This window comes from Anomaloglossus baeobatrachus, chromosome 1, assembly GCF_048569485.1.
Source record: "Anomaloglossus baeobatrachus isolate aAnoBae1 chromosome 1, aAnoBae1.hap1, whole genome shotgun sequence".
Classification (NCBI taxonomy): Eukaryota; Metazoa; Chordata; class Amphibia; order Anura; family Aromobatidae; genus Anomaloglossus; species Anomaloglossus baeobatrachus.
In genome coordinates, this window is record NC_134353.1 from 625,387,943 (window position 1) to 625,411,639 (window position 23,697).

The 23,697-nt window shown below is 47.1% G+C and overlaps 1 protein-coding gene across 1 annotated transcript in view; it reads left to right on the top strand.

Annotated features, from left to right (window-relative positions):
* The window catches only part of LOC142303407 (uncharacterized), a 49,756-nt gene extending 26,610 nt beyond the window's left edge, over positions 1–23,146 (top strand). The window contains exon 4 of the mRNA XM_075344736.1: positions 23,139–23,146. Within this exon, the coding sequence (XP_075200851.1) occupies positions 23,139–23,146 (8 nt within the window). The remainder of the gene's footprint in view (positions 1–23,138) is intronic.
* Positions 23,147–23,697: the final 551 nt, after the last annotated feature.

Genomic DNA, 23,697 nt, shown 5'->3' on the forward strand with positions numbered 1-23,697 from the left:
CCGTGGTTACATATTATAAACATCTTGTACCAAGAACTCGTCTCTGGTTGTCATTGCCCTAACGCTATCGAAATCCTCAGAACATACAATAGTATTACATTATACTCAAGCCTTAAGAGGATTTCGCTGGGGCAATGACTGAGACACGAGTAGATCAGCTCTTTTCCATGATTAACTCCTTACAGCAGGAGATGGAGGCGGTACAAACTAAACTTAGAGATGTGGAGGCACAGCTGGGCCATGATCACCAGGTACTGGGTCCGGCTATTCAGGATTTGCAAGTCAGAGTGGAGGCTCAGGAAGCCGTCCCCACTACGTCCGTATCAGCTGCCGGTATGCCTAGGTTACCCCCATTCCGTTTCAATGGTGATCGTAGTCAGTTTCGTGGATTTGTTAACCAATGTATACTGTTTTTTGATGTACATGCTGATTATTACCGTTCTGACCGGTCAAAAGTGTTATGTATAATCATGTTATTAACCTAACGAGCACTGGCTTGGGCTAATCCTATGATAGAGAATCGGGACATTCGTTTAAATCACCTGGATGACTTTCTGACCGCAATGGCGCAAATGTTTGATGATCCGAATCGCCGTGCTACCGCTGAATCGGCTCTCCTTTCCTTACGTCAGGGAAAGCGTTCTGTCGTTGAATACGCCACTGAGTTCAAGAGGTTAGTGGTAGACACCGACTGGGGAAACAATGCATTATTGTCTGTTTTCAGAAAAGGTTTGTCCGGTACCATCAAGGACGAGTTAGCTCGTTCCGAATCTCCAGGGGATTTTGAACTGTTTCTCCAGCACTGTGTGCGTATTGATACCCGCTTGACGGAACGTAGACAGGAAAAATGGGCAGCTGTAAACCGTGTAAACAACTTTGCGTTTCCTTCCAGAGAACCCGCTCTCAGGACGCCACGGGAGGCCGAGGACGTTCCTATGCAAGTGGACTCTCTGCAAAAGCGAGAGACCAACGAACGTCGTGAACACCGGCTCCGTGAGCGTTTGTGTTTCTATTGCGGTCAATCGGACCATTTCTTGATCGACTGCCCGAAACGTCCAAATCGCCCAAATAAGGTATTGGCAGCCATGGCAGAGTGTGACAACACGGACGCAGAGTCCGATATCTCTGAGGCAAGTGGACACTTGGATGCGGTATTTCCCTTGACTGTAATGTCAACCTCACCGAAGGACTCAGAAGGGAAATATACCCATTGCTCGCTTCCCATTCAGATCCGGTGGGAGGGACAGCTAATACCTACCTCTGCAATGATAGACTCTGGGGCAGGGGGAAATTTCATGGACTCTTCTTTTGCCAGGAAACACGGTATCCGGACTCAGCAAAGATCCTCACCAGTTACCATGGAGACGGTAGACGGATCTCCGTTAATCTCTGGACCAGTTGATCGGGAAACAGTACCGCTAGAATGCGTGATAAAGCCAGGTCAGCAGGAGACCCTTGTTTTCATGGTAATTTCTTCTCCTCATTTTCCGATTATTTTAGGTATTCCATGGCTACGGTCTACAAATCCTGTCATCGATTGGGAGACTAAGGAAATATCCTTTCCACCGCAGAGTGGTCCGACCATTAGTCCAACTGTTCCGGTTCCAGTAACACCGAATGCGGAGGGCACTGTACAGGTACCTGTTCTACCCCCGGTTTATCATGACTTCGCTGATATATGCGACAAAAGAAAAGCCGATCAGCTTCCCCCGCATAGACCGTATGATTGCCCCATAGACTTACTCCCAGGGGCGGAGATCCCGTTTGGTCATGTCTACCCGTGGGCGGCACCTGAGCTAGAAGCACTAAAAGAGTACATTGATGAAAGTCTAGCCAAGGGATTTATTCGCCCGTCTACCTCACCAGCAGGGGCACCCATCTTTTTCGTGAAAAAGAAAGAGGGGACTCTGAGACCCTGTATTGACTACCGGGAACTGAATAAAATAACCATCCGGAACCGGTATCCGTTACCGTTGATTCCTGAGCTATTGGAGAGGGTCCAACAGGCAAAAATATTCACTAAATTGGATCTCCGTGGGGCATATAATCTACTTCGCATACGTCCCGGAGACGAGTGGAAGACCGCGTTCTGATGTCGGTATGGACATTGAGTACCTAGTGATGCCTTTTGGACTTTGTAACGCTCCCGCGGCTTTCCAACATCTAGTTAACGATATTTTTAGGGATATAATGGACCAATTCATGGTGATTTATCTGGACGATATCCTAATCTTTTCTGATTCCCTACAGGAACACCAGGAGCACGTCAAGACCGTACTTACCCGGCTGAGGGAAAACCACCTGTACATTAAGCTGGAGAAATGCGAATTCCATTGCTCACAAATACAATTCTTAGGTTATGTCATCTCTCCTCAGGGACTGAACATGGAGTCTGGCAAGATACAAGCAATTCTAGACTGGCCGGAACCGGGAAACATCAAAGAGGTACAACGCTTTGTCGGTTTTGCCAACTTTTACCGACGCTTTATCCGTAACTTTTCAGAGATCGTTCGTCCCATCACTCTGTTAACCAAGAAAGGACAGAAGTTTGTGTGGTCCACCCAGGCCCAGGAAGCTTTCCATCGTCTCAAGGTTTGTTTTACCTGAGCGCCAATATTAGTACATCCGAATCCCGCACTTCCCTTTATCGTGGAAGTCGACGCTTCCGACTATGCATTAGGGGCCATCCTTTCTCAAAGGACTGGGGACAAGAGTCTCTTGCATCCGTGTGCTTTCTTTTCCCGCCGGTTGTCCCCTGCAGAAAGGAACTATGACATTGCGGACAAGGAATTGTTGGCGATTATTGCAGCTTTTAAGGAATGGAGACACCACTTACAGGGAGCCGCGCAGCAAGTGATAGTACTCACAGATCATCGTAATCTGGAATTTCTTAAGTCTGCCAGGTGCCTGTCTCCACGGCAAGCCCGTTGGAGCCTATTCCTTAACCAGTTCAATTTTATCGTTACCTACCGTCCAGGTTCACGTAATGGGAAAGCCGATGCCTTGTCCCGAATCCACGCCGTGGACTCCGTGCCTGGAACCCCGTCTCAGACCGTGTTATCGGATGCCAATTTCGTTGGAGTAATCCAGGACCAGGACTTGTGGAAGGACATCAAGCTGGCCTATGATGGTGACGTATTTCTTGCTGCCCCCCCGAATGATGTAACTCTTGTTCTTCTGAATGGTGTGTGGTTGAGAGAGCGACGCATTTATGTCCCGGAGGCCGTAAGACTTCGGGTTCTCAAGTTAGTCCATAACTCCGTGTTGGCTGGTCATAGGGGGGTACAGAAGACGCAGGAATTTTTGAGCTGTTTTTCTGGTGGCCTACCTGTTTAAAGGATGTAAAGGACTATGTCCACTCATGTGTGGTTTGTGCCCGGTGCAAGGTCCCTCGTGTGGCTCCTACGGGACTCCTCCAACCGTTACCCGTGCCATCTCGCCCTTGGGGGTCTATCTCAATGGATTTTATTGTGGAGTTGCCGGTCTCAGGCGGTCACAATACCATTTTAGTGGTGGTGGATCGGTTGACAAAAGCTGCTCACTTTATTCCGTGTACCGGTCTTCCCTCAGCCGCAGAGACAGTGGATTTGGTTATCCAGAACGTATTCCGATTGCATGGGGTACCAGACGAGATCATCTCTGACCGGGGCGTGCAGTTCACGTCTAGGTTCTGGAAGGGGTTTTGTACGGCACTCCAGATTGATGTCTGTTTGTCTTCTGCATACCATCCTCAGACAAATGGGCAAACTGAACGGACTAATCAAACCCTGGAGCAATACCTTCGATGTTATGTCAGCCATCTGCAGGACGATTGGTTGAAGATGCTTCCGTTGGCGGAGTTCTCGTATAACAACACTCAGAGCAGCTCCACTAAGGTAACGCCCTTTTTTGCTAACTTGGGTTACCATCCGAATGTTTTGCCTAGGTCACCCGTAGCGGTTTCGGTGCCAGCGGTGGAGGACCGAGTGACAGAGCTACGACAAAATCTGGAGATTCTAAAGGACACTGTGGCTACGGCTCAGGAGCATTACAAGAGGTCGGCAGACACTCACCGGAAACCGGCACCCATGTATAAGGTAGGGGACTCTGTATGGTTATCCACCAAAAACCTGAGGTTGGGTGTTCCTTCGCAGAAGCTGGGACAAAAATTCATCGGTCCGTTTAAGATCACCGGGATCGTGAGCCCTGTGGCCTGTCGGCTGCGGTTACCGCACCATCTGAAGGTACACCCGGTCTTTCATGTTTCTCTCCTCAAACCCGTTTCTCCTAATACGTTTCATGGTCGTGTCGTGCCTCCTCCTCCGCCGGTGATGGTCGACGGCGAGGAGCAGTTCGTGGTTGAGGACATTATTGACTCCCGGATCCATCGTCGTCGGCTTCAATATCTGGTACGTTGGCAGGGGTACGCCCCCGAGGACGATTCCTGGGAACCGGTGGGTAACATTCGGGCACCCCGGAAGATTGCTCAGTTTCATCGACGGTACCCGGACAAACCTGGCCCTGATCCGTCCTGAGGCCGTTTCTGGGGGGGGGAGTAATGTCAGGTTTCCGGGTTTTCCAGTTCTCTTTTGACAAAAGCTTGCCCTCGGTTAACATGGAGTTTACTGTTCTGTTGCCCTACTTCCTGTCCAGCTGCTTAAAAGGCCGCCTCTAAGCCTAGTCCAGTGCCTGAGTATACTGCTTGCTGTGTGCTCCTGCCTTGCTGCTTCTAATTCCTGATTGCCTTTGGATCCTCCTGAAAGAATACCGACCGACTCTGGACCATACCCGGTTTCTTCAAGCTGTGCCTGGACTCCGTCTGCCGTCTGTGTTCTTCTGCCCGGTTCCTTCCGGTTTGTAACCACTCTGGACTATAATCCCGTACGGACACTCCTGGACTTTACCACTTGCCCCTTGTGTCCCGTCTGCTGCGCATTTAGGCCTTCCGGGGTGATTGCCGGACAGTCCCTGTATAGGGGTTCGCTCTGGTGGTCTCCCTGGGGGAGTCCGGTGCATGGCCCCGGGAATTCCCTTCGCTCCGTTTCGGGAAAGTATTTCGTGTGTTTGTTCTGCTGTGTTTGTTCCGTTCTGTACCTACCGTGGTTACATATTATAAACATCTTGTACCAAGAACTCGTCTCTGGTTGTCATTTGCCCTAACGCTATCGAAATCCTCAGAACATACAATAGTATTACAACCAGGTGAGAGGTCCCATCCACCGCGGAGTGGTTGAGGAATTAAACCTGCGAACCGGCTACGGGTTTATTGGGATGGCTGGTGTCAAGGAGGGCATCTTTGTGTCCAGAAGAGATGTCCAGGCCCACCTGCAGAGAGGACACCCTGGTCGTGACCTAAGAATGGGAGACATACAGTTAGGTCCAGAAATATTTGGACAGTGACACAATTTTCGCGAGTTGGGCTCTGCATGCCACCACATTGGATTTGAAATGAAACCTCTACAACAGAATTCAAGTGCAGATTGTAACGTTTAATTTGAAGGTTTGAACAAAAATTTCTGATAGAAATTGTAGGAATTGTACACATTTCTTTACAAACACTCCACATTTTAGGAGGTCAAAAGTAATTGGACAAATAAACCAAACCCAAACAAAATATTTTTATTTTCAATATTTTGTTGCGAATCCTTTGGAGGCAATCACTGCCTTAAGTCTGGAACCCATGGACATCACCAAACGCTGGGTTTCCTCCTTCTTAATGCTTTGCCAGTCCTTTACAGCCGCAGCCTTCAGGTCTTGCTTGTTTGTGGGTCTTTCCGTCTTAAGTCTGGATTTGAGCAAGTGAAATGCAAGCTCAATTGGGTTAAGATCTGGTGATTGACTTGGCCATTGCAGAATGTTCCACTTTTTTGCACTCATGAACTCCTGGGTAGCTTTGGCTGTATGCTTGGGGTCATTGTCCATCTGTACTATGAAGCGTCGTCCGATCAACTTTGCGGCATTTGTCTGAATCTGGGCTGAAAGTATATCCCGGTACACTTCAGAATTCATCCGGCTACTCTTGTCTGCTGTTATGTCATCAATAAACACAAGTGACCCAGTGCCATTGAAAGCCATGCATGCCCATGCCATCACGTTGCCTCCACCATGTTTTACAGAGGATGTGGTGTGCCTTGGATCATGTGCCGTTCCCTTTCTTCTCCAAACTTTTTTCTTCCCATCATTCTGGTACAGGTTGATCTTTGTCTCATCTGTCCATAGAATACTTTTCCAGAACTGAGCTGGCTTCATGAGGTGTTTTTCAGCAAATTTAACTCTGGCCTGTCTATTTTTGGAATTGATGAATGGTTTGCATCTAGATGTGAACCCTTTGTATTTACTTTCATGGAGTCTTCTCTTTACAGTTGACTTAGAGACAGATACACCTACTTCACTGAGAGTGTTCTGGACTTCAGTTGATGTTGTGAACGGGTTCTTCTTCACCAAAGAAAGTATGCGGCGATCATCCACCACTGTTGTCATCCGTGGATGCCCAGGCCTTTTTGAGTTCCCAAGCTCACCAGTCAATTCCTTTTTTCTCAGAATGTACCCGACTGTTGATTTTGCTACTCCAAGCATGTCTGCTATCTCTCTGATGGATTTTTTCTTTTTTTTCAGCCTCAGGATGTTCTGCTTCAGCTCAATTGAGAGTTCCTTAGACCGCATGTTGTCTGGTCACAGCAACAGCTTCCAAATGCAAAACCACACACCTGTAATCAACCCCAGACCTTTTAACTACTTCATTGATTACAGGTTAACGAGGGAGACACCTTCAGAGTTAATTGCAGCCCTTAGAGTCCCTTGTCCAATTACTTTTGGTCCCTTGAAAAAGAGGAGGCTATGCATTACAGAGCTATGATTCCTAAACCCTTTCTCCGATTTGGATGTGAAAACTCTCATATTGCAGCTGGGAGTGTGCACTTTCAGCCCATATTATATATATAATTGTATTTCTGAACATGTTTTTGTAAACAGCTAAAATAACAAAACTTGTGTCACTGTCCAAATATTTCTGGACCTAACTGTAGTTGAATTCACCAGGCACAAGGGGGAAAGGGGCTGGTATGCTCTAGACGTGGTACCACACCCGAAGAACTCAAGTTATAGCCCAGCAGAAGCCACCCAGTCCCCAAGGTCACCACCATTAGCGGACGCCCAAAGAGTACAAGCTCAGCAACTACAGCAAGCTCAAAGAGCTCAGCAAGTTCAAAGTGCTACACAGCCAAACTCCAGGTTCCAGAGCATGGAAGTGCTACAACCTGATCGTGAGAGGAGGTCAGTGTAAAGCAAAGTAAAGAAAAGTTACAAGTTTACCAGTTAAAGCAACGTTAAGAAGTTCAAGATAATGTGCCCACAAGTACTGTTGTGAGAATCCACCTGTTCTGCACCTAATTTTGTGCAGTTTTCTAAAGGACCATAGGCTATGAATTGGCTATAGCCACAAACTCTCGCATTGTTTTGAGTTACCCCAGAGGTACCAACTCAGAGCACGCCTGTCTATGGGGCCTGGCTCTGCACCATCAGGAAGCATGCCTGTGTTGGCGCTTGCTGTCCAAAAAGCCAAGAGAAAACCTGTTTATGGGGCCTGGCTCGCCTACGACAAGGGAGCACGTCTGTTCATGGGGCCTGGCTCTCCACCACAAAGAAGTGGGTACCCTGTCTGAAGTGACCCTTACTGAGAACGCCGCCTCTACACTCCTGCCAGAAGTGGCCGAAGACGCGGCTCAACTGAGAAGGGGGCTTACCTTTTAACTACCATCCAGAGGAGAGGAAGATCAGAGGGTTTTGGGTGGGTTAAGGACTTGTGGGTGGAGGGTGGTGATGCATGGTACCTGGTTTGAAGTTTTATGTTGCTTTTAATGTGAATGCTCCCCTGTGAGGGAAGGTTGTATCAAAAGTTTTAAAATGTTCTTGTCTTTGCAGCCCGAGGACGTGCTGATGATAACTAAGGGGGAATGTGGCACCCCTGACCTGGTCAGGCACCACTGAAAATGGTAACGTGTATTTGTATTCTCCCTTACAATGGAATAGTTTAGATTAAAACATATCTATATACAACAGTTCCAGTGTCAATTATGATGTATATGTGGCGCCCCTGACCTGGTCAGGCACCACTGAGTACTGCACTCAGGCTGAGTGAGTACAAACAGGTAATCCCAAAGGCTGACTAGGGTGTGGACACACACAGACACGTAGTAACCAGGACACACACACAGCTTAGAGGGGACCCCTGGGCAGACCCAGGAAGGGGGCGTAGCCCTCGCATCCCAGCTAGTGGTGGGTAGTGGGACTGGAACTACGGAGTTGTGCAGTGGCAGTCAAAGGAGTAGGAGTGTAGCAGCCGCGTCTGAGGTGTAGAGCTGAAGAGCAGGACACTGTCAGACCCTGCACCTGTAGTGGCTGCTGGCGGGGGAAAGCGGCTACCCAGTGGTGATGCTTGAAAACCACCTAGTGAAGAGGTGGCTGAGTAAGGGGACTTCCGGTAGGCCAGGCCCGCATGGGGAAACAGGTCCCCAGAGCAGGAACTCATCTACTTGGCCTGCTAAACCTGCTGGTGAGGGTTCTGGAGTTACCTCACCGAACAACACAGAGTCCGCAGCATCAGCAGCAACGAGGGGGCCCATTAGTGAGATGGGGCAAGAAGCCAGTTCTTTACTTGGTCCACGCTGCCAGCAAACGGGCCAGAAAGGGGAGAATGGCAGTTGCGACTTCCCTGGGTGATTCCCGCAGTACAACAAGTCAGAGGTCACCCCAAACAAGAAGGGCTAGGAAGGCGAGTCAGCAGCCACCCCTATGTCGGCCTGAAGGATACCTGGTTCCCCTCCTGGTTCATCATAGCATCGGTCGGGTTGTCTCACGTTACCATCAGAAAAGTGAGTAAAAACCCTGAAAGACATTGCTGCCTGTGTGTGAGTTCTTCTGCGACCTGTGGTGCTACACACTTACACTGAGCCCCTGGGGCCAGCCTCGCTCTCGGGAGGCCATAACACCAGACTGCATTTACCATCAGCCCCAGACGCTCGCTAAATTGCAGTGGCCGTCACCCCCTGACCGCAATTACCGAGAGTGGCGTCACAATGCCTATTGAAGTTAACCTGACATACCTGTGGCCAGAAGATTCCCAACATGTGAAGTCCCTGAGGCGACCTGCAGGTGAGCAGGGGGCTTCACATATATACACCAGTCCCATGTCTTGTCTCCTATGTGATCTATATAAACCAGCCCCAGTGTCTCCTATGTTGTTAATATACAACAATCTTTGTGTCTCCTATGTGATATATTCAGCAGTCTCAGTGTATCTCATATGATGTAAACTGCAGACCTCCAACTACTTGAGTTCTATTATCGTAGCATGAGCAGAGATGAATTTCCCACTTTAAGGATACATGCAGTGTAATAGACATTTGTTTTCGGAACACCTTACTGCTGCGAGCTGTTCTATACAAAACTTATCACAATGAGTCAACTGTGCTCCAGACAGATGCAAATCTTCCGGAAAAATGCTTGAGTTTCCCATTGACTTCCATTATAGTTGGTTAATCGAGTAATGACCGTCTAAGCATCCAACCTGCTGGTTTCGAGTCACGAGCACCCGAGCATGGTAGTGATCGCTCATCACTACTGGTGAAGTGAGTATAATGATTGTTTTTATCTTTTTGCATATTACGTTTGTTATGCTCTGGAGTCTGTGGAGTCACCAGAGCATAGTAAAAGACATTAACCCCTTCACGACCAATGATGTACATGTATATCATCCTCACACATTGAGTCCACATCTTTCAATGCACTTGACAGATGATTTAATCAGAAATTATTTCATCAGAGATCCACCCACGGCTGTTAACCAATTAAATACTGCTGTTAAATGCTGCTGTAAACCTTTGACAGCGGTATTTCACATGTGCTGAGAGAATGTCACTGATCCCACCCATCAGTGCCCCCTTCATGTGATCATGGGGCGGCGATCAGTTGTCAAGACAGATGAGGGTCTGCTGAAGACCACTGTGCCTGTCTTTCATGATCCTCATGTAAACACTAGCTACGAGCTGGCATCCATAGCAGATTGTGATTTTTGCAATATAAAACAGTGCTGATGCATTGCTCTTTATAGCACAAGCAATAGGACAATCTCTAAGGGGACTATTAAATAATGTAAAAAGTGGGAAAAAAGTTTATAAAAAAATGGAAAAAATCCCAAAAAAGTTCCATTTACCCCCTTTTGCACCAAATAAGACAATTTTGAAAAATGCACATATTTGGTATTGCTTTGTTCCAATGTCTAATCTATCAAAATATAAAATAAATTAATTTGGTAAAAGGCGTAATGAAAAAAAAAATCAAAACTACAGATTTATGTTATTTTGATTGCCACAACATTGCAATAAAATGCAACTAAGGCCTGTTTCACACGTCAGTGATTCTGGTACGTTTGTGCTTTTTTTAAAACGTACCAGAATCACTGACATACGCAGACCCATTATAATCAATGGGTCTGCTCACACATCCGTGATTTTTCACTGAACGTGTCTCTGTGCAGCGTGCACCCTTGGCCGTGATTCTGCACGGAGACGTCAGTTTTTGTCTGGCATCACTGATGACCCACGGACCACACTATGGTGTGATCCGTGTGTGATCAGTGAAACACGTACAAGAAAATCACGGACATATTAAATATTAAAAATTTTCAACTTACCTTGCCTCTGCTTTCAGCAGCTCCTGGCTCATGAATATTCATGAAAGCAGGAACTGCCGACCAGGAAGTAGGTACTGAGAGCGGTGGGCGGATGCTGGAGAGCCGAGGAATTCAGCACCATGGACAGCAGTAGTGAAGGCAGGTGAGTAATGTCCATATGCAATCACGGACACGGATCACGGATCACGGATTGCACATGGACAACCCACGTGTGCCATGAATCACGGAACACGGAGGGACATGTGCGTGTTTTACACGTCAGTGAAGAACGTCTGTATTTTTCACTGACGTGTGAAACGGGCCTAAAGGTGATCAAAACATTGTACCTACCTCTAAGGGATATCAATAAAAATGGCAGCACAGGGTGCCAAAAATAAGACCTCAAACAGCCCCAGGTCCCAAAAAATAAGAACATTGCAGGTCTCAGAAAATGGCAAAAAAAGGTAATTCTATTACCAGGTCAGTTTTACCATATAGTGAACATGGTAAATAAATGTGGAATTGCACTCTTATTTTCAATTTCATTGCAATTGGAGTTTTTTTTCCCATTTTTCAGTCCAATATGTGGCAGAATGAATGATGTCATTGAAAAGTACAACTTGTCCCACAAAACTCAAGCCCTCATATGGCTATATTGATAAAAAAAAAAAAAAAAAAGGTTACGGCTAGAGTTGAGCGCGGTTCGCAATTCGAGGTTCTCCAGTTCTAGGCTCGAGTGATTTTGGGGCCTGTTCTAGATCGAACTAGAACTCGAGCTTTTTGCAAAAGCTCGATAGTTCTAGAAACGTTCGAGAACGGTTCTAGCAGCAAAAAACCAGCTAATTCCTAGCTTGGTTTCCGCTGTAATAGTGTAAGTCACTCTGTGAATCACACTATTATGACATTTCAGTGTATAGTGTGCGGGAACAGCGCCTTCAGATCACTGCTGTTTCTATAATGGCGATCGCCATTTTTTTTTTTTTTTTTCCTTGTCTTCCTTCCCTAAGCGCGCGCGTCTTGTGGGGCGGGCCAGCATGTCAGCCAATCCCAGACACACACACAGCTAAGTGGACTTTGAGCCAGAGAAGCAACGGCATGTGTGATAGGATGTCCATGTCACATGTCCCTGCATTATAAAACCGGACATTTTCCTCCAGGACGCCATTATCTCTTCTGCGTCTTTGGTGTCAGACATCACTGTCGCAGCTCCGTCCTGAGTCCTATCGCTGATACAGCTGTATGCGCTCCATACACAGCGCTGGACAGCTTAGGGAGAGCACTTTCTAGCAGTCCTTTTAAGGGCTCAAACCGGCAGGGTCAGAGCCATAGGTGACAGGTCCTGAAAACAGCAACAGCGTCTGTGTAGCCAAGGTCAGGGATTTCCTCCCTGCATTTCCCTATTAGGAGGGAATAGAAAGGCAGGCTTCCATTCCTCTACCCAGAGCCCCACAATCCTGGCACTGTACCCTCCTGTCCTCTGCACACTCCAACTCATTATAACTAAGCCATTATGCTAGCAAACACTCAGTGTACCTAGTGGCATCCTAAACGTGGCTATTGGACATTTGTCTAGTCACACTAGTGCAAAGACATTTGCAGCACGTCTGCCTGCATTGCACACTCCAACTCATTATAACTAAGCCATTATACTAGCAAACAGTCAGTGTACCTAGTGGCATCCTAAACGTGGCTATTGGACATTTGTCTAGTCACACTAGTGCAAAGACATTTGCAGCACGTCTGCCTGCATTGCACACTCCAATTCATTATAACTAAGCCATTATACTAGCAAACACTCAGTGTACCTAGTGGCATCCTAAACGTGGCTATTGGACTTTGCTATAGTCCCACTAGTGCAAAGACATTTGCAGCACCTCTACCTGCATTGCACACTCCAACTCATTATAACTAAGCCATTATACTAGCAAACACTCAGTGTACCTAGTGGCATCCTAAACGTGGCTATTGGACATTTGTCTAGTCACACTAGTGCAAAGACATTTGCAGCACGTCTGCCTGCATTGCACACTCCAACTCATTATGACTAAGCCATTATACTAGCAAACACTCAGTGTACCTAGTGGCATCCTAAACGTGGCTATTGGACTTTGCTATAGTCACACTAGTGCAAAGACATTTGCAGCACCTCTACCTGCATTGCACATTCCAACTCATTATAACTAAGCCATTATACTAGCAAACACTCAGTGTACCTAGTGGCATCCTAAACGTGGCTATTGGACATTTGTCTAGTCCCACTAGTGCAAAGACATTTGCAGCACGTCTGCCTGCATTGCGCACTCCAACTCATTATAACTAAGCCATTATACTAGCAAACACTCAGTGTACCTAGTGGCATCCTAAACGTGGCTATTGGACATTTGTCTAGTCACACTAGTGCAAAGACATTTGCAGCACGTCTGCCTGCATTGCACACTCCAACTCATTATAACTAAGCCATTATACTAGCAAACACTCAGTGTACCTAGTGGCATCCTAAACGTGGCTATTGGACATTTGTCTAGTCACACTAGTGCAAAGACATTTGCAGCACGTCTGCCTGCATTGCACACTCCAACTCATTATAACTAAGCCATTATACTAGCAAACACTCAGTGTACCTAGTGGCATCCTAAACGTGGCTATTGGACATTTGTCTAGTCACACTAGTGCAAAGACATTTGCAGCACGTCTGCCTGCATTGCACACTCCAACTCATTATAACTAAGCCATTATACTAGCAAACACTCAGTGTACCTAGTGGCATCCTAAACGTGGCTATTGGACTTTGCTATAGTCCCACTAGTGCAAAGACATTTGCAGCACCTCTACCTGCATTGCACACTCCAACTCATTATAACTAAGCCATTATACTAGCAAACACTCAGTGTACCTAGTGGCATCCTAAACGTGGCTATTGGACATTTGTCTAGTCACACTAGTGCAAAGACATTTGCAGCATGTCTGCCTGCATTGCACACTCCAACTCATTATAACTAAGCCATTATACTAGCAATTTTTGCTGCCAGTTTAAGGGCCGTAGTTGCATTGTCAGGGATATTTATTCTTTATTATTCTGCTGTTAATAAAGCTAGACCACCACTGCAATCTACATCACCTCTCAATTTTTACTACCACATTTTCAGTCCACAATCTTGTCGCAATCAACATGAGTGGCAAAATGACAGATGCTGGTGGAAAGGGGAAGAGGCGTGGTGGAAAAGGCAAAAAAGGTTTTGTCCGTGGGGAAGGTGGCAAAGCTCCATTATCATCTGCTGAAGATAGACCATCTACCAGCAAAAGTAAGATGTCTACTACTTACCGTGGACAATCCGATGTGCTCCCTTTTTTACGGACACGAACAACAGGAACAAAGGTAGATGATGGGCAAAAAAGGAAAATGCTTGAATGGATCTCAAGTGGTCCAACAAGTGCCCTCTCAGCCACTTCTAGTACCGCATCCAAAAAACACCAGTCCTCTGAGTTGTCATCCCAATCAAACTTGATTTCTCCCAGCTCTGAAGTCTCCATCAGCCCTGCACAGTATGGTGGAACTGAGATGGCTGAGTCTGCAGAGCTGTTCAGTCACACTATAGCCTGGGAATCAGAGGTCTGCTCCCAAGCTACAGTGAGTACAGAACAGGAAATGGTCTGCAGTGATGCCCAGAACCTTTGTAACTCTGATTCAGGCCGTGAGGACCAAGTTTCTGAGCATAATGTTGACCCTTTGTCACAAACTGTAACACCTGTGGTTATAGACAATGAGGAACATACTGATGAAGATGAGACTCAGATACCCGATTGGGATGACAACTTAAATATTCGGTCAGGGCAAGAAGACGCTCGGTCTGAGGGGGAGGGGAGTGCAAACACAACAATTGATGATGAAGTTCTAGATCCCACCTACTGTCAACCCACAGTCAGGCACTCGAGGAGGTCAACAGAGGTGGTGGAGGAGGATGCAACTGATGACGAAGTTACCTTGCGCCTTCCTGGACAGAGTCGGAGTACTGGTAGCACGTCTACAACTGCATCCTCAGCCACCACTCTGCCTCTGAGCATTATTCGGGGTGGATCAACAGGTCGCATGGCCTCTAAGCCTTGCCTAGCCTGGTCCTTTTTTGACATAGAAAAAGATCGCCCAAATCATGTGATCTGTAAAATTTGTCATGGTTCTCTTAGTAGAGGTCAAAACCTCAGCAGTTTGACAACTTCTTCCATGAATCGTCACATGAATAAATATCATATGGCCCGGTGGGAAGCTCACCGTGCTGCAATGCGGCCTAGCGGAGCGAACCATCCACCGCCTGCCCCTTCCAGTGCATCTGCGCGCTCGTCATCTTCTAGGACTGTGGGGACAGCTGTCACACCTGTTTTTCCACCCACAACTTCCACCACTGTAACCGCAACAGGCAGTTTGCTTGGTAGGTCGTCAGTTGTTTTGGAAGGGGAAACAAGTGAGTGTGTACAGCTCTCTCAGACATCGATAGCACCAACTTTGGATGAAGGCAACATCATGTCTCCGCCTGCACTTTCCTCACAAACCTGCATTTTTCGAGGGACACCCTACTCAACACCGTCTACACACAGCAGCCAGATCTCTGTCCCTCAGATGTGGTCAAATAAAAGGCCACTTCCTGCGACCCATGACAAAGCTAAGAGGTTGACTCTATCCCTCTGTAAGCTGTTGGCTACAGAAATGCTGCCTTTCCGCCTAGTGGACACACAGGATTTTAGAGACCTTATGTCTGTCGCTGTGCCCCAGTACCAGATGCCTAGTCGCCACTACTTCTCTAAGAAAGGTGTGCCCGCGCTACACCAGCATGTCGCACACAACATCACCGCTTCCTTGAGAAACTCTGTGTGTGAACGGGTGCATTTCACCACCGATACTTGGACCAGTAAGCATGGACAGCGACGTTACATGTCGCTGACTGGGCACTGGGTAACTATGGTGATAGATGGTGAAGGGTCTGCTGCACAAGTCTTGCCGTCCCCACGACTTGTGTGTCAATCCTCTGTCTGTCCAAGTTCCGCCACTGCTTCTGCATCCTCCACCTCATCTGGGTCCTCCACCTCCGCCCCAAGCCTGCCTGGTCAGGCCACAAGCGTTCTCACTGCGCAGAAGGAATCACGCACCCCTCATTACTATGCTGGCAGCAGAGCGCAACGGCATCAGGCGGTCTTTAGCTTGACATGTCTTGGGAATAAGAGTCACACAGCTGAGGAGTTGTGGTCAGCTCTGCGGTCCGAGTTTAATAAATGGTTGTCTCCACTCAACCTGCAGCCTGGTAAGGCCGTGTGCGACAATGCTGCAAACCTGGGTGCGGCCCTTCGCCTGGGCAAGGTGACACACGTACCTTGTATGGCTCACGTGTTGAACCTTGTCGTGCAGCAATTTTTAACACAGTATCCCGGCCTAGATGGCCTTCTGAACAGGGCACGAAAACTGTCTGCTCACTTCCGCCGTTCAAGCGCCGCAGCTGAGCGACTTGCATCGCTCCAGAAGTCTTTCGGCCTGCCGGTTCATCGCCTGAAATGCGATGTGGCGACACACTGGAATTCAACTCTCCACATGTTACAGCGACTGTGGCAGCACCGCCGTGCCCTGGTGCAATACATCATGACGTATAGCCTGGGCCAATGAGATGCAGAGGTGGGCAAGATCACCCTGATGGAGTGGTCTCAGATCAAGGACCTATGCACCCTTCTGCACAGTTTCGACATGGCGACGAATATGTTTAGCGCTGACAATGCCATTATCAGCATGATGATTCCAGTCATTTACATGCTGGAACACACGCTAAACACTATTCGGAGTCAGGGGGTGGGACAACAGGAAGGGGATGAACTACAGGAGGATTCATATGCGCAAGACACAACAACATCACCAAGGTCCAGACGTTCATCATCACCAAGGCGCCAGGCATGGGAGCATGGGGGACAGGGATCAACAAGGGCGCATGGTAGCAGGCGAGATGTTGAGGAAGGTGCAGGAGGACATGAAGAAATGGAGGACGAACTGTCCATGGACATGGAAGACTCAGCAGATGAGGGAGACCTTGGTCAAATTTCAGTTGAAAGAGGTTGGGGGGAGATGTCAGAGGAAGAAAGAACGGTTAGCACCTCTATGCCACAAACACAGCGTGGACTTGGTCCGCATGGCTGCGCAAGACACATGAGTGCCTTCTTGTTGCACTACCTCCAACATGACCCTCGTATTGTCAAAATTAGAAGTGATGATGACTACTGGCTTGCCACACTATTAGATCCCCGGTACAAGTCCAAATTTTGTGACATAATTCCAGCCATAGAAAGGGACGCACGTATGCAGGAGTATCAGCAGAAGCTGTTACTCGATCTTAGATCCGCTTTTCCACCAAACAACCGTGCAGGTGCAGGGAGTGAATCTCCCAGTTGTAACTTGACAAACATGGGACGGTCTCGTCATCTTCAACAGTCTACACGTACCAGTAGGACCGTATCTGGTGCTGGTAACAGCAATTTTATGGAATCTTTTCATAATTTTTTTAGACCCTCCTTTGCAAGGCCACCAGAGACAACAAGTCTGACACATAGTCAACGGCTGGAGAGGATGATACAGGAGTATCTACAAATGAACATCGATGCCATGACTTTGCAAATGGAGCCTTGCTCATTTTGGGCTTCAAATCTAGAAAAATGGCCAGAGCTATCCAGTTGCGCCTTGGAGATTTTGTCGTGTCCAGCTGCCAGCGTTGTCTCTGAACGTGTCTTCAGTGGTGCTGGGTGTGTGCTGACAGATAAGCGCACGCGTCTGTCCAGTGACAATGTGGACAGACTGACGTTCATCAAAATGAACAAGTCATGGATCCAGAAGGAATTTACAACCCCTGTGTCATCCTGGGGAGAGTAAATGCGTGTGGATTTGGAATGTGCTTGATGCAAATCTAGCTGTGAAGTGTACAACTAGGGCACAAGTGCTGCCACTGAAGGGGTGGGTGTGTGTGGGGCACAATTTTTGGAAAAAAGGGAGACTCCGCTTGGAGTAACCCTTGCTTGCTGTGTTTTTAAAAGAAGCCAAGATGAACAGAGCTGGGATCAGGAAAGACTTTGCTACCTACCCCGGTGTCATCCTGGGGACGGTTAATTAGGCCGTATTTTTGAATGTGCTTGATGCAAATCTAGCTGTGAAGTGCACAACTAGGGCACAAGTGCTGCCACTGAAGGGGTGGGTGTGTGTGGGGCACAATTTTTGGAAAAAAGGGAGACTCCGCTTGGAGTAACCCTTGCTTGCTGTGTTTTTAAAAGAAGCCAAGATGAACAGAGCTGGGATCAGGAAAGACTTTGATACTTTGCTACCTACCCCGGTGTCATCCTGGGGACGGTTAATTAGGCCGTATTTTTGAATGTGCTTGATGAAAATCTAGCTGTGAAGTGCACAACTAGGGCACAACTGCTGCCACTGAAGGGGTGGGTGTGTGTGGGGCACAATTTTTGGAAAAAAGGGAGACTCCGCTTGGAGTAACCCTTGCTTGCTGTGTTTTTAAAAGAAGCCAAGATGAACAGAGCTGGGATCAGGAAAGACTTTGCTACCTACCCCGGTGTCATCCTGGGGACGGTTAATTAGGCCGTATTTTTGAATGTGCTTGATGCAAATCTAGCTGTGAAGTGCACAACTAGGGCACAAGTGCTGCCACTGAAGGGGTGGGTGTGTGTGGGGCACAATTTTTGGAAAAAAGGGAGACTCCGCTTGGAGTAACCCTTGCTTGCTGTGTTTTTAAAAGAAGCCAAGATGAACAGAGCTGGGATCAGGAAAGACTTTGCTACCTACCCCGGAGTCATCCTGGGGACGGTTAAGTATGGCGTATTTTTGAATGTGCTTGATGCAAATCTAGCTGTGAAGTGTACAACTAGGGCACAAGTGCTGCCACTGAATGGGTGGGTGTGTGTGGGGCCCAATTTTTGGAAAAAAGGGAGACTCTGCTTGGAGTCACCTTGCGGTGTTTTACATGACTTTAGAAGGGCGTGCCATGCCTATATCTGTGTCTCCTCCTCTTTTTCCTTGTCCAGCTCTTTTGTTTTTGCATAAGTATATGTCCTTGTCACTTTCCCATGTGTTTGTGTTGTGTTGTGAGTTGTTTGTGACCTTTTGGACACCTTTGAGGGTGTTTTCTAGGTGTTTTTATGTGTTTGTGATTGCCTGCCATGGTTTCCTATGCAGTTCGAGTTCGGTTCGTCGAACGTTCGACGAGCCGAACTCGAACGGGACCTCCGTTCGGCGAACCGACCTCGAGCCGAACCGGGACCGGTTCGCGCAACTCTAGTTACGGCTAGAGATGACAGATGAGTGAACATGAGGTTCAGTTTTCAAACTAAACACCAAAACTTAAAAATCAAGGTTCGGGGTTCGAATGCTTTACGTGCAAAATAAAACTCGTGCGAGCAACGCTGTACTCGGGTACACTTGGTGCTCAGCCCTGTGTGAGTCGCTTGCAGTGTTTGAATGGCACATGTTGGGGGTAACAGAAGTGTGATCGGATGTAATGTGCAACAAAAGAAAAAAGTTTGAAAACCCCACTCATCCTCTCCCAGAAGTATTCTGCTTATGGCTGGTTGTAAGTAGGCGGAGACTCAAACTGCCAATCAGTGACTGGATCTGGGGTTTGAGTCATGCTCGAGTCTGTGGAGCTAGGCACGTTTGCTGCCGGCGAACCGAGCCTCGGCGGAACCACTCATTTAGTTATGGATCCTGAAAGTAAAAACAAAACAGAAAACCCCAGAAAATTGCCCCAAGATGAAGGGGTTGTATAAGCGTGGAATAACTTCTCTACAGATCAAATTTCCCGGGAAAACTTGTGCAAACAGGCAAATTCGAATTTTTCCTGATCCACTCATCTCTAATACTACACCCTATTAGAAAATTTTGAATTATTTTCTCAGTCATCAGAGTGAAGACAAGCTAATATCCTCATTTCTCATGTGTAATGCCTAATTTTTCCTTTGGGGGCACTGTGAGAAAATGAATACCTGTTGCCAGATATCCACAGATTTCACAGCTGATCGCTAGTGCACCTAGTAGTCATCCTCTTGTTGTAAGACCCCTCAGATTGAAGAGGCATTGTTTATAGCGGACTGCGTCTGGAGTTATTTTCCAGGGTGATTCGCTTACTGTAGTTAGTTACCTAAGACCAAAAAGTGGTTTAGATCATTAAAAAACTTGGTCTGCTGTTTTCCAGAAGCAGTGTCACATCTCCTCTACTTCTCTACTTAAAGATTGCGCTCACAAATTAAAAAAAATCCTGATTCAGTCAACCATTTTTTTAGAAAGCTGTTGGCAGAGCATCGTACTTAAACATGTCACAGTGACCTGTATATCCGGAGCACTCAGACCTGGATATCTGCAGTCCTTTATTTTACTTGTATGTAGAGAATGATTAATTTGGATCTTGTACATTTGTTTCTCCAAGAATTCCAGCATGTACATCTACTGTAAATATCTCTTGTCCAAACGCTGTGGTACATCGACAAAAGAAAGTTGAGTAGCTAGGTCTTACTTGCAGAATGCCACAACCTCAACAAAAAATCTGGGTCAAGTAAATGCAGTTTTGTTCTTGGTTCATAGGTTTTCAAATGTGACAAAAGGACCACATTTTAAATCCTCGGTTGCAGTTCACCAGTTATGGTCTCACGTTACTTTTACAGTGATGGCTATGGAATATTGTTAGATCGCGGCACAGCTAGTAGCTAACGATCAGAATAGGAGCATTCACGTAGTATACATACGCTAAACTCTACTGCACTCTACTGGTCAGACGAAAGTTGTCAATTTGATCGAAAATATTTGGAGCATAATTGACAACAAAGCTTGTTAAAAGATTTCTTCACTCTGAATTTTTTTTTTAAGTGGATTTTGGAGCAAATTCTGCTCCAAAATCTCTCTTGTAAGCAAAAAATGTTCCACATACTCTTTCAGAAATGGTGCTGATGTAAAGTAGAGATGTGGCAAATGCTATTTACTACCTATTTTGTGTACTATAACGATCTGGTTTAAGGCCATAAAATATAAGGCCATCAATGTTTGAAAATTGAGACATTTTTTATTTATTTTTGTTAACTTTTTTTTATTTTCATAAACGCAAATCATATTAACCAAAATTTACCACTAACATGACGTACAAAATGTGAAGAAAACGAAATATCTCAAAATTACTGAAATATATTGAAACATTCCAGAGTTATTACCACATAAAGTGACAATGGTCAGAATGATAACGTTTGGCCTGGTCAGGAACGTGAAAACAGGCTTGGGGGTGAATGGGTTAATAGAGACTTGCAAAGATGAATGTGAATATGCAGGCTTGAAGAGGGTTAACACATTAGATGAAACGAACTTCGATCTCAGTGCGTCTCCTCATATTATGTGAGATGGGCTGTGGGGGCATCACAGTGATTGGGGAATCATACTGTGTGTGGTGATATATAGTGTTATCAATTAAAGAATGTACATCTGGAACATGATGGTGTGAACAAGGTGCAAGACTCAAAAATATACAACTAAACAATAGGATAAAGAGTTGCATACCAGTCACAATGTATAGGGGAATAATGAAAAGCAGAACTGCTATAAGAATACTAGAATGAAAAATACAATGAACTATCTGAAAAACATGAAAATGGAATATGCATAATTGCTATGAATAATAGGAATGAGAGATGTTTAGCCATTGTATTGATCAATGCAAAGGAGCCCCAAACCAAACGCCAAGGTAATCTCTATTTTTGGGATCCCTAACATATGTGTAACTTCACCTGCAGTTAAAAAACTTGCTCTGTATGGGAAGCAAAGGAGCAAGCTATATATGTGAAATAAGACACAAGCTATATATGTGAAATAAGACACATGGCTATGGTTGGGGCAGAGTTCTCAGACAGAAAATGTATACTAATTAAAGAATGTACGTCTGGAACTCCACTGGTGTAAATGTGGCGCCCCTGACCTGGTCAGGCACCACTGAGTACTGCACCCATGCTGGGGACAGTACAATACAGGTAATCCAGAAGGCTGACCGGGGTGTGCAACACAGGCGCATAGTGATCAGGTCTCACACATGTACCCATGAGAGGACCCCTGGGGATCCCAGGAGGGGGAAAAGCCTTCACCTTCACTGGAATAGTGGAGGGGGCCAAAAGCCTCCATCTCCTCTCAAGGGGTGTGGTAAGAGAGTCTGGTTGCTAGGTGGCGTAGGCAGGCACAAAAAGGGAAAAGAGAAGGAGGAGTAAACAGTCTAGAGTCTGCAGCAGAGTGTGGAGGAGTGAGGAGCAGGAAAGTGAGGCTCTGACAGGAGCAGCAGTGAAGGTCCCAGATGTGAGCCGGTTCAGAGCAGAGTCCAGGGAGCTCCGAGGAGAGCTGACCCCTTCCCCTGGGCTGCTGTAGTCTGACAGCGTCCGCGCAGTGGCTACCGACGGGGGAGAACGGTCACCTAGGAGGGCTACCCGAAACCCAGCTCCAGCTAGAGAGAGAGCACAGAGTGGGAAGTAAGGAGACTGCTAGGGAGAACCAGGCCCAAACGGGCGGCAGATCCCGGAGCGGGGATAGATCCACCTTTCCCTGCTAAACCTGCCGGTGTGGGGCCCTCAAAGCCCACACCACAACACCACAAAAGCCGCAGCCACGTAGCCACAGTTAGGGCCCATAGCTCACAGGAGGCAAGCAGCTGGAGTGATCTGGCCCAGGCAACAAGCAAACGGCAAACGAAGGGGAGTGAGGCTTCAGCAACTTCCCTGGGTGACCCCCATAGGGACTAAAAGTCGGGGTTACCCCAAACCACCAAGGGCTAAGGAAGGCGAGTTGGTAGTCACCATCAGAAGTCAGCCTGAAGGATACCTGGTTCCCGCCTGGTTCATCCCAGCTACGCCCGGGTTACTCACCCTGCCATCTGAAGTGAGTAAAACCCCTGAAAGACATCCTGCTTGTGTGGAGTTATTCTGCGCCTTGTGGTACTACGCACCTACACAGGGCCCTGGGGCTTGCCTCACTCTCAGGAGGCTATTCCAACTAACTGCACTCACCATCAGCCCCAGGCGTCCCTCAACCTGCAGTGGCGGTCCCCACTGACCGCAATACTGAGAGTGGCGTCACGACAAATAGAAGATCTCCTACCGGTGACAAGATCCAGCCGAGTGGAGTCCCTGAAGGTAATGCACCGACACTACACCTGTGGGGCTTCACATAAACAAGGTGCAAGACTCAAAAATATACAACTAAACAATAGGATAAAGAGTTGCACACCAGTCACAATGTATAGGGGAATAATGAAAAGCAGAACTGCTATGGAAATACTAGACTGAAAAATACAATGGACTATCTGAAAAAAGTAAAAAACATGAAAATGGTATATGCATAACTGCTATGAATAATAGGATCAATACAATGGCTATAAACATCTCTTATTCCTATTATTCATAGCAGTTATGCATATACCATTTTCATGTTTTTTACTCTTTTCAGATAGTTAATTGTATTTTTCATTCTAGTATTCCCATAGCTGTTCTGCTTATCATTATTCCCCTATACATTGTGACTGGTGTGCAACTCTTTGGGGTACTTTGCACACTGCGACATCGCTAGCTGATTGTAGTGATGCCGAGCGTGATAGTCCCCGCCCCCGTCGCAGATGTGATCTCTTGTGATAGCTGGCGTAGCGAACATTATCGCTACGGCAGCTTCACACGCACTTACCTGCCCTGCGACGTCGCTCTGGCCGGGGACCCACTTCCTTCCTAAGGGGGCGGGTCGTGCGGCGTCACAGCGACGTCACACGGCAGGCGTCCAATAGAAGCGGAGGGGCAGAGATGAGCGGGACGTAAAAATCCTGCCCACCTCCTTCCTTCCTCATTGCAGGCGGGACACAGGTAAGGAGATGTTCCTTGCTCCTGCGGCTTCATACACAGCGATGTGTGCTGCCGCAGGAACGAGGAACAACATCGTACTGTCGCTGCAGCGAAATTATGGAAATGACCGACACTACACAGATCACCGATTTCCGACGCTTTTGCGATCGTTTATG